At 33.0% G+C, this 12,594-nt stretch overlaps 1 protein-coding gene across 1 annotated transcript; it reads right to left on the reverse strand.

Moving 5' to 3' along the window:
* Positions 1-734: 734 nt before the first annotated feature.
* On the reverse strand, positions 735-6,435 carry LOC107867605 (putative late blight resistance protein homolog R1B-16). Its single transcript, XM_016713916.2, is given in 6 exon segments — positions 735-1,096; positions 2,017-2,107; positions 2,183-2,502; positions 2,598-3,266; positions 3,269-5,346; positions 6,223-6,435. Coding segments are annotated over 3 exon segments (2,754 nt in total). The 5' UTR covers positions 5,301-5,346; positions 6,223-6,435; the 3' UTR covers positions 735-1,096; positions 2,017-2,107; positions 2,183-2,449.
* Between the last annotated feature and the right edge of the window lie 6,159 nt (positions 6,436-12,594).

Genomic DNA, 12,594 nt, shown 5'->3' on the forward strand with positions numbered 1-12,594 from the left:
ATTCTTCAAACATGCATCTTCCTCTTTTCTCAAGTGTGACATTCTTGTAATTTTCACCCGAGATTAAATTAAATGGAGAAACTACGTTAGTGAGGATTCATATGTTGTTTGTAGTTTTGATGGTCCGTTCAATTGTTGACTGGATTCACTGTGGGCAGGCACACTTGTATATCTTGCTTGTGTCTCCATACTTAAAAGAGTAAATGTTGGACCTGTCTCTTTTTAGTTGCTCCCTTGGTGGTATGAAATGATATGGTCTTCTTGCATTTAGTTTCAATGTGTTCAAATTTTAGATTTTCTTGTATGGATAGTCTACCCAACGTTGTAGTTTACTGCTTGCTGCAAATTGTTTGATCTTTAACCACTCAGCCTGAAAGTTTGAGCATGATTCATATTACTATTGTCTAGGAGATACTTTCTGTAGTTGACTTCAACTTATGAATCAATCCCTTTTCACTTGGGATTTGGGAATCAATTTTCATCTCTGTTTATTGTTGCTTAGATAGGTGGTTTGAGTGTGTTATATTCAAATGCTGTGATGTAGAACAGCTGGAGGTGGTTGAGTATGTTATATTCAATTTCTGTTATTCTTACTTAGCATCCTAGTTTCTGGGCTTGTAGATATGCATTATCTGGAACCCAAATTTATGATTTGTTTTTGTTTTTATTTTAGTATTTCATAGTGCTGGTGAATTCGACTCCATTAAGGTGTCACCATATGTCTCTGTGTTTTTCTTTGCAGTCAAATCTTGCTTGGTCATAAATGACCATTTTAATTTCCCTGTTGTTACAGAGGGGAACTCCGCTTGTGTGAGCTTGCTAAATTGTAGGTCTTAAGTAGACAGCCACAAACTAGTCAATTTAGTGAATCGTCACATAATTAGAGCTGACAATTTCAGTCCATATTCAAAAATAAGTCTATTTAGCCCATATAGGGGTGGCAAACGGGCGGATTGAATGCTTAGATGCCTTCCTGCTAGCATATCAGATGGTGTTACAACCAATTCACCTTCTATTGCTTTACATGTTTCTCAGCAATCTCATGAGCTAACTGTATAATCACATGCTCCAACTTTGTTCCCACAACAAGCAGAAGCTGAAAAAAAAACACGAAAAGAAGAAAGAAAGAACACAGAGAAATCAAGTTATCTTCCTGCTGCATAGGATTTGTAGACAAAAGACTAGTGCATGGGAGAAAGGAAAATAGACAAAAGAGAAAAGCAACATCAGGTAGTCATTTTCCATACTAATTTCACAAAGACAGTTAAAGCCTTTCACGACTATAGTCTCCATTATTCTATTAGTTTTATGGCTTTTCCCAATTGCTATCAAATAGAATGCAGACCAAAATAACACATAATTTTGTTCTCCTGGATATATACATCACAAAATTAATGCAATCTACAACACAAAATTGTACACATAGCAATGAAAAAATGTTGGCTATTTTACACTGAATAGGAAAAAGCAATTATATACTCTCTTCATCCCAAATTTTATGATTTTTTAGTCACTCGTTGTGGCCTGGGACAGTCGCGTAGAGATGGTGGACCATTAATTTTCATTTTATCAACATCATCAAGGGAAACAATGCTTCATAAACCGGTTTGCAATTGATAGGTATCACGAGTAGCGATTGTGTCCTGAATGATAATATATTCTAATAAATAACTCAGATTTGGAGATGGAAACGCTGGGAACTACACAGAACATGAGAAGAAATGAACAACAACCTGGAAATGCTACCAATAATAAGGGCAATCAGCAAGTTGAGAAAAGAACACGAAGCTGATCAAAGCTACAAGGACGCTCAACATATTATACAACAAGAGCAGACAACTGAGCAGCCCAACAAAATCCAACAACCTTGGCGAAGGAACCAAAACAGTGAGTATCTATCTAGTAGAAGTTAACAGAACCAGCAATAACAACCAGCAAGATGACAAGGTAGAAGTCACAAAGAGAAAGAAACAAAAGAAAAGGAAGACACGAATAACTAGAAAAATCAAACTTTACCTATTAATGTGCGAGCCAAGTCTAGCAAGATACGGTTGGAGGTCTACCACAATTTCACCCTCATCGGTCTCCGATCCATCACAGTCTGAGACTACGATATTAAACTATAAAATAAGGCTATTATAACATAACAAAATGAAATCACAATATGCAAATGATGACTTACCTTCTTGTCCGCAAAGCCAATCTCTAGCACACAACCTTGCTTCGGCATTTGTAGGTAAAATTGAACTTTGAAATTTTCCAATAATGCGACCTCCAATGCTAAAGGTAGATTGACAACGGCGGGAGTATATTTAGCCCATAACTAGGGGCAAACTAAACTAATAAACTAAAGTAGAGGGGTATTCTTGACCCTTTCCCTTTGTCATATGTAGTGAATTACATTTGGTTCACCTGGCCACCGGTGATGTGTTCTAGGTGCCAATCACGTCTACAGGGTGATCTGGGACGTGACAGTAACAGTACTTTTACTTCCCAGTTCACCTAAATAAATAAAACATCAGTTGGACGAGTATAACTGCATGACGTGAAATGTGGAAATGAGAAACAAAGTGTAACCTTGATAAACGTATACTTACATAGAGCATATGTATCGGAGATACGAACATCCACGGGTTCGTTTCCGAGGTCTTTATTTTCCTTTTGAATTCGTGCAACAGATTCCCCGAGTTCAGGAAGACACCCTCTTAACTCAATCAGTTGTAGTGAGTGGATTTCTGCAAACTCAATGGGTATCTCTTTCAAAAAAAAGCAATCACTAATAATGAGGCACTCAAGGACAGGAAAATTGTCATTTGTAGCTTTCCAGTAGTCGAGATAATTATTTTCAATTATCAAAAGCTTCAGTTGATTAAATCCCCTAACAATTGGATCCCATTCTTTGCCACGACAAGCACGAGACATCAACTTCAGTACCTCGAGGTTAGGCAACTTAGCTATGATGTCCAAGTACGACCATCTTAGATTAGTTTCTTCCAACTTTAACTTCTTGAGCGATGCTGGAAAAGCATTTGCATTTGGAATGGTCCAATTAGAAAAAGATTTAAGACTCAACGTTTCAAGTTGCTGCAGATGAACAAGAGTACTACAAAGTTCAGAACGTTCATAGTCACCGTCATCTCCATTAATTCCTAATTTTTTAACATTCTGAATCCTCAAAATAACTTCCTTCGTGCAACATCTTGGAGACAAGTAAGAAATAGTTTGTATATTTAAAAAACCCATGTGTCTTGCTTTGTCAACAGATCAATTGGTCGATTTGGTAAATGAAATTTGTGCAGTTCCAGATACCTTAATTGCATTAGTCCCCAAATTTCCTCCGAAAAAGTTATATATGAAGTACGCCCTTTAACAATGAATGTCTGCAGATTCCATAACCTGCAAATTTCTGGAGGTATGTCGAAACTCTCAAGGCAGCGCAATGATAGATACCTCAACCAGATGAGGCTTAGTATCTGTAGAGGGAAACTATCAATCCTCATGTCACTCAAGTCCAAGATTTTGAGTAATTTGAAATGAATAAGCTCTGATTTGAGAATAAAAGTTGAAAAATAATAACCAGCAAAGAAAATAGAGCGAGTTCGTTTCAAAAGATTGCTGTTGTCATCATCTGTCAACTGAAAATGTTCAGGGGTGAGAAGGGCCCTAGTAAGACCATAGGGTAAATTATAAATTTCCTCATCAGTCCAGCGCTTAAATGGATACATTTTATGCCCACTGAGAGATTGGCAGTCTGAAGTAACATGATTTGGATCACAATCAAATACAAAATCATGGATTTGAGCTTTTTTTTCATCTGATTTTGCAAACAGAATGTCGTTCATGATAAAAAGGTTTCCTCTTTGAACTTGTCTCAAGCACATATCAAATATTAGATCATGAACCTTACATGATTTAATTTTTGTTTCATCTCGACTTTTCTTGCTGACGAGAACTAGACATCTATTGATAAGCTCTTGTAAACACTTCTCAGCCTCTCCTTCCAAGTCATTTTTCAAATTCAAGAATCCCTCAGCTATCCATAATCTCATCAAATACTTCACTGGCATCTGAGTGTCTTCTGGAAATATTCCAAAATACAGAAGACATGTTTTTAGATCGCTGGTCAAGTGATTGTAACTCAACCCAAGCACATGTGAACATTGGTCATCAGGATCATTTGTGACAAATGAGTTGACATCTTTAGCAAAGTTTTCCCAATCTTCTATTGTCCTTTTAGATTTGAGAAGCCCCGCAACCACGACAACAGTTAGTGGTAGCCCGTGACATTTCTTTGCAATTTGCTTCCCAATAGTCTCAAACTCAGATGATAATGATTCATTTGTAAATGCTGTACTTTTAAAAAGGTTCCAACTGTCATCTTGATCCATGAAGCCCATCTGCAAAGAAAGATTCTCTGTGTCAGCATAGCAAGCCACTTCATTGTCACGGGTAGTCAACAATATTTGACTACCATTGTTCTGACTTGGAAAGCATTGTCTAATGTCATCCCACACTTCCTTACTCCAGATGTCATCCATGACAATTAAGTACCTCTTTCCCTTTAAACTTTTCTGTAGCATGTCTGCTAGCTTTGCCTCATCGTCTATGTCAAATGTGTCACACGTTGTAGAACGCAAAAGGCTCAACAAGATTTCGTTTACATTGTGTTGTTGAGAAACAGTGGCCCAGGCACAAACATCAAAATGAGAACGAATGCACGCATCATTGTAAACTTCTTTCACTAAGGTTGTTTTACCCATGCCTCCCATTCCGACAATCGGGATGACCTTGGGTTCACCAGAGTAGCTTCTAGTAAGATCTACCAACCGTTTCCTTTGATCATGACGTCCGACCATATTGTTCTTAACATTCGGAATATCGTTTGTTCTTGAAAGACATTGAACTAATGATTCCTTTGATACTTGTCTTCCTTTATCTTGAATCTTTGTTGATTGCTTCCAGATATGATCAATGTCCTCTGCTACTTGTTGCAGGCTATCAAGAAGCCTCTCATGTGCCTTGTCTCTCAGATTTTCATCATTAGCCAATACAACTTCAGTTACTCTTAGTTGAATTGTTTGTTCAACACTATTTGCAATCTCTCTTATCTGTACCTCCAAATCTGTCATTTCCCCAGTAACATTGTTTTTCTCAAAGTTCTTGAGAAATACTTCTAGGGAACTAACTTTTTCATGAAGAGAGCAAAATTCTCTGGGATCACGGAGATATTGCATTGGAGAATTGGATGTCAAGAGTGATCCTATTGTCCTCATAAGAGAAGCCACACTTGCATAAGCCATATTTACTGTATTCCCGTTTTTGTCCTTTGCGATTATGACCTGAAAGCTGCAGGTTGAAAGAGGTCAATGGTATTACAAATGATGAAATACGCAGCTTTGCTGAAAAGGCACGTATAAACTAAATAAGATAAGGTAATTTATTAGTCTTAATCATGGCTATCCCAGGGTAATAGTGAGTTGAGTCCCAAATCGGTGTATTAAGGAGCATTTGGCCTCTTTGTATAATCTTCGGCAATCCTCACCTCTTGAGCTAGCTCTCGGGGTTGAGATAGGCCTAAGGCTCATTTCTATATCACATTGGAATCTGAATCACTTTTGATCACATAAATGATCAAGAAGGGAATTAGAATTTCAGTGCAGACATAAGAAGACATCCACTTAATTTCAGTACAATAAAATATAAATGAGCATGTAAGGCAATAATCATTGTCACAAAGAGGCTAACTTAATCGCTGACCGAATTGAACCACTGACTTTTCAACTTAATGTTTCGCGGACATCCACTGATTTCAGCTGAATCCGTAGCTTTTGCTCATTTAATGTGTAAAATAATTTAACTCGCAGTAAGCAAAAAATATTATGGTTTAGAACTTACAGACTAAAATCCTGGTTCCGACTCTGCTTAGTTAGGTAACATTTTCTTAAAATGATGTTTGGATCTACTGAAAAACAGAGACTTCTACTATATATCTATGTTTCTGGAACTCCTTAAAATAGTTGTCACGGTCAGATCCTCAAAAACTGCACAACTTTTGAAGGATCCGCCCATGTAATCAAGTTATTTTTGAAGAATTCGAGCAACATAAAATAACTTATATATAGTACAAAGAGCTAAATTATACTTTGATAAGCCAATACAAGTGTTTTTTTTTTTTTGCTCTAAAACTTTAATCAAATGAGAGAGTAATTAAGGGAAACTAACCTTTCAATGGCAGATCATACAGCTTCAAAATTGCTGATAGAGATATTTGAGAAAAGAATTGAAGAATACAGTACCTCACCAAGATAGATTTGAGGGGCTGAAATTATACTAGCAGAATTTATAATGAGAAAACATGTTAAATAGTCCCTTGACTTTAAATAGTAGAATTTGTTCCTGATCAAAGAGAAGAGACTCTTTTTTAAGAATCGTCGTGTCTGGCCAGCTTTTATGCATGCAATTAATTCTATTGGATATTTATCTCTCATCGACAACTGTTACTACTTTTATTATTACTACTGTTCCTTTTCTGAATATTTTGAACTGTTTTGTTATTAGTTATCATATTTTATTTATTATAATTTTTTTTTTTCGTAATTATTTTACTTTACTGCACTTGAGTCAATGTTTGAATTTCTTCAAAAATAGCATCTCCATTTTTCCAAGAAAGAGGTTAGATCCGCATACACTTGATTTTTCCATGCGAAAGATGATTATGTATGGTAATTTGCTGTACCAAGTACCAATCACAAATTTTATATTTATATTAGTTGTCTGCCACTAATATTTTTTGGACTAATAAGTCAATAAAAAGTAGTACTATAATTTTTCTTACCATCTAATAAGAGGGAAGAGTAGAAAGGAGGCCGTCAACGTGTCTGCTCGTCGCCTTGTTCAAGTGTTTGGTTCGTAATTTTACTCTATTATTTTTAATTAATTATTATATATTATTTATGAATTAAAAAATTAATAATATTTAATAAAAAATATATTTTCTTCAGCCAAAATTTTACTATATCACTCATAATTAATTATTATAAGGCACTTAAATATTAAAAATTATTACAAAGTCATCTAAGTATTAAAAATTAATAATATTTAATATTAAATTAACTTGACATTCTGTATGGGCTCATTTAATTTTTTTCCAAGTAATAAGAGGGAGGAGGGAGCAGGAGGCCGTCAACAGGCCTGCTTACCGCCTCGTTCAGCTGCTTGCTCCGTAATTTTATTATATCATCCCTAATTAATTATTATATATTATTTATGTATTAAATTTAATAATATTTAATTTTTTTAAAAAAAAAAGTAAAACAGACATCTCTGCTTCAACCGAAATTTTACTATATCACCCATAATTAATTATTATAAGACATCTAAATGTTAAAAAATTATTATAACGTTATTTAAGTATTAAAAATTAATAATATTTAATGTTAAATTAACTTGACGTTTTACATGGAGATAATTTAATTTTTTTTCACAAGTATATTTTATAGTAATGTATACTATATCACTTCTAATTAGTTATTACAAGTCGTTTAAGATATGTCTGCTTCACTGCTTCAATCGTGATTTTATTATGTCACCCCTAATTAATTATTATGGTCATCTAAGCAGTTTGTCACTTAAATTGAGACTTGGGTAATTATTTTCTTTAAAAATATAAAAATCCTTTTCAAATAAATTGTAACGCCCCAGGAGTACACCCTGGACGCCACACGGTGCTTACGGTCACAAGTGACCACAAGCTAACCCATGAGCTGGTACATACTATGAGCACTGAATAAAAGTGATAACAATGACATGTGCGAAAATTAACTGAAAAACTCCATAAGGTTTTAAGTTCTGAAACCAATACAATTGAATCCACAAAACTGAAACATATGAGGAAATACTGAAATCCGATTGATAGGACTGACAAACTAACTGACTGTCTGAAATGTCTGAAAGCCTCTAAACTGATTGGGGAGTTGATGAGACAAACCCCCAACTAACTCCGCCTGACTAACTGAAAGAAAATACTAAAAGAAACATAATAGGTCCTCGAAACATGAGGACTCACCACTGTTGTTGTTGCTGATAAGATAAATTGTCTAAGCGCTTTCAGGAAACTGTGCGTCTGAATTTATGATATTGAACATTATAGCATAAGAAATGAGTATGCAGTCAATATTTTGAATGTACTAGTATATGAGATGAGGTTAGGCTGAAATGCATGGGTTCATGTGCATGAGATAGTAACTAACTGAATGACATGAAGTAATTGAATATGAGTACATGAGAAACTGAAATACTGAGAATGCAAGACCAAGCATATAATATATTTGAAATAATCAGTAAAACTGAAATACTGAAATATGGTAACTGAATATTGATAAACTGTATGTTATGGTCAAATAAACCTGAAACTGAATTCTATACTGAATACTGAACTGAGACTGAAATTGTGGGATGTATCATCTAACCGACATGCCCCAAATCTGAGCTGATAGGAGTCTAACCTGTGACTCTAGTTGGAAGGGTGCTAGTACCGTGCCACGGGTACTAACAATGGTTGTGGAGTCAGTCCTAAACTGGCGGATGATCCCTGAGAGAATATCAGTCCTAAACTGGCGGGTGACATTTCTTAATCCTACACTGGCTACGTAGTTATGGAACTTAGGGACTGCTACTAAGGACCCAGTCCTAATTGGCGAGTGAGCCTCCATCCCTAGGTTCGCTTGATGCTGAATTCTACTCCCAACTGAACTGACACTGATTACTGAACTGATCTAGGTTTGACCGACATGATAACTGACTGAACTGACAATGGTCATACGTGTCTGAAACCATTCTGAAAATACAAAGACTACCTAAATAGCTAAATTTTGGGCATTCATAACCCCCAGGACTCGATAGCAATAACAATAGGTTCACATGAAAACTTTGAAACCATAGATGGGAATCCTTGTTCAACATTCGTCACTTAGCATTTCATCAAACACATGAGAGTCATAAGTTAAAGCATGGGAATAGTTAAATCATGTGATAATAACATAATTGTAATACTAAAATCATGGGTTGAGGATGTAACATGCGAAAATCACCATTCAAACGTGCCAAGGATAAATTCCAACGAAAACCAATGTAAACATAATTGAAATCAAAGTTCATAATAGCTTCTTGAAGATAACTCATAATAACATGTAAAAATCATGGCTTTAAACTTGAAAACGGATTCTTGGACTCCATGGGTGAAAAGGACCCATGAATGAATACCACGCATACCTTAATTGATGATTTGTGAAAGTTCTTGATGGTTTTCTTGGAAATTAATCTTGAATCTTTATTTTTTTTAGGAGGTTAGGCTTTGTTCTTGAGACATGATGCCTTCTTTGGAGAGGATTTCATGAAATAGAATAGCAAATTATGCTTTTGGGATCCTAAATCCCGTGTTATGGGCCAAATGGGTAAAGGAAAAAGACCCGATTGCCCTTGGAAAAACGAAAACAAAAGATGGAAAATAAGGGCGCGTGATGAAGCACGCGCTGTGGGCTCTGGTCCACCGGACTGGACCGTCCACCACGGGCTCTGTCGCAGGCACCCCTACGGGTGAAATGGAGCATGAGCCGCGGGCTTATCTCGATGCTGCTACTGTTTTGGAAATCCAAACACACCCCTGCGCTCGTCCAAAAATTCCAAAACTCACCCAAGATGCACCTATGACATCCCCGATCATAAATCAACTTTAAAATTGACATTCTAAGGCCGGAAAGGTCTAAAATAAAATCATCGAAGTTTAGGGGTTTTAGAAATGACTAAGTCCTAACACTTGGTGAAATTTTCTAACTCTTGATCTTGGACCCCTTTTTACATACAATGGTGAGCTGAATTGAGCTAGGATCTTACGGGGTCTTACATGAATAAATAAACATTATTATAATATAAATATTGATTTTCTATTTCGATGAAGATTTTTATCATGAAAAATAAGCAAAGTCAATTTTGAATGTACAGATACTAACCTCAATACAATGATATAACTTTCGCGTAATGTATTTTTCATAAACCTTTTATTTGAGAAAGTCTTTTTTTTTTTCCTTTAATCTCAAATCCTACGCATCAAACAAAGTTCTTTTAGACGGAAAAGCAAGCAGGAGCCCGTCAACATGCCTGTTTGCCAACCCATTTAGCTGTTTACTCCGTAATTTTACTATATTACCCTTAATTAATTATTATATATCATTTACGTATTAAAAAATTAATAATAATTTTAAAAAATAAACATGTATGTTTCAGTTGCTTCGGTGATTTATACTATTTTTGTTCTATTTCAATTTAAGTGATATTGATATAATTTCGAGAGTCAATCAAAGATTTATATCTTTTAAATTTTGTAAGTTGTTAATTATTGTGATTCATAGCATTTTTATGTATTTTTTAAAAATATATAACAGATTAATAATTTTTTTTAGATATTTTAAGTTGTTAACAAGTGTAATTTATTGTATTTTTTTATGTAATTTTTGAATAATATATGTTACTTTTCCATTTCAAACTTTTGTGGCATTGATAGTCAATTATATTTTCTAAATAATTTATGTTTTTAATTATTGTGATTTTTTATACTTTTTCTTATATTTCAATTTAAGCGGTATAATGTTTAGATGACCATAATAATTAATTAAGGATGATATGGTAAAATTACGATTGAAGTAATGAAACAAACATGTCTAAATGACTCATAACAACTAATTAGAAGTGATATTTTTTAAATTTAAATAAATTTATTTTTTAGAGTAATAATATATTTAAAAGTTATCAATTATTATGATTTACTATTCAATTATTATGATTGACCCTACTAGGTGGGAATACACTGGGTATGTTGTTGTTGTTGTTGTTATTCAAATATATAATTTTGTTTCAAAAATTTAATTCACAATCAAAATTAAATTCTACAAATGTATAAATTAACAAAAAGTGTGAAAAATAAAATTTGATGTGCCTATATTATTGTTTTTCAGAAAACACGGGCATATTTTATTTTTTAATCTCAATTTAAGTGACACAAATATAATTTAGACAATCAATCATGCTTTTAATATGCTTTTAGATATTTTAAACTGTTAACTATTGTAATTTATAATATTTTTTATGTAGGTTTCAGATAATATACATCACTCTCTCTATCCAAACTTTTGTGGCTATAATAGTCAATAATATTTTTAAAATAATTTAAGTTTTAATTATTGTGATTTATAATACTTTTCTTCTATTTCAATTTAAATGACATTTATATAATTTCGAGAATCAATCAAATATTTTATATCTTTTAAAATTTTTAAGTTGTTAAATATTGTGATTCATAGTATTTTTACACTTTTTTTAAAAATATATAACATATAAATATTTTTTTAGATATTTTATGTCGTTAACTGTTGTAATTTATAATACTTTTTATGTAATTTTTCAATAATATAAGTTACTCTTCCTGTTCAAACTTTTGTGGCATTGATAGGCAATTATATTTTCTAGATAATTTAAGCTTTTAATTATTGTGATTTATAATATTTTTCTTCTATTTTAATTTAAGTTGTATAGTGTTTAGATGACCATAATAATTAATTAAGGGTTATACAGTAAAATTATGATTGAAGCAATGAAACAGACGCCTCTTAAATGACTAACAACAACTAATTAGAAGTGAATAGCAAAATTACTATCAAAAATACTTGTGAAAACTAACTTAAGTGGGACTCATATAAAACATCAACAGTTAGCTTATCATTTTATATCTATTTTTTCTTTTATATTAAATATTTTTTTAATACTTAGATGACTTATAATAATTAATTAAGGGTAATATTTAGTAAAATTACGATTGAAGCAGCTAAAGCATATATGTCATAATTGTCTATTTTACTTTTTTAATCAAATATTATTTTTTTTAATATATAAAATAACTTATAATAATTAATTAGGAGTGACATAGTAAAATCACGGAGTAAGCAGTTAAAGCAGGCAACTGAAGCAAACGCGTTGACGGCCAACTGCCTGCTTCTCTTGCCAAGAGATTTTTTTATTAAATATTATCATTTTTTAAATACTTAAATGACTTATAATAATTAATTAGGTGTGATGTTTAGTAAAATTACGATTAAAGCAGCTAAAGCAGATATGGCGTAAATGTCTATTTTACTTTTTTTTATTAAACATTACTTTTTAATATATAAATAATTTATAGTAATTAACTAAGGGTGATATAGTAAAATAGTGGAGCAAGGTTCAGGCATGTTGATGGCTAGCTGTCTGCTTCTCTTACCAAGAGATTCTCTCTATTTAGATAGTAATAAAAGTAATAAGCGACATGATGTTTAAATGACAATAATAATTAATTAGGGGTGATATAGTAAAAACACAATTGAAGCAACCAAGCAGACATGTCTTAAATGACCCACGACAACTAATTAGAAGTGGTATAGCAAAATTACTCTAAACAATACTTCTGAAAAATAATTTAAGTGAGTCTCACATATAAAGTCAAATTAATTTAAAACACCAAAAGTTAGCTTATCATTTTATGTCTAGTTTTTCTTTTTTATTAACTAT

This window comes from Capsicum annuum, chromosome 4 (genome assembly GCF_002878395.1).
Source record: "Capsicum annuum cultivar UCD-10X-F1 chromosome 4, UCD10Xv1.1, whole genome shotgun sequence".
NCBI classification, from domain to species: domain Eukaryota; kingdom Viridiplantae; phylum Streptophyta; class Magnoliopsida; order Solanales; family Solanaceae; genus Capsicum; species Capsicum annuum.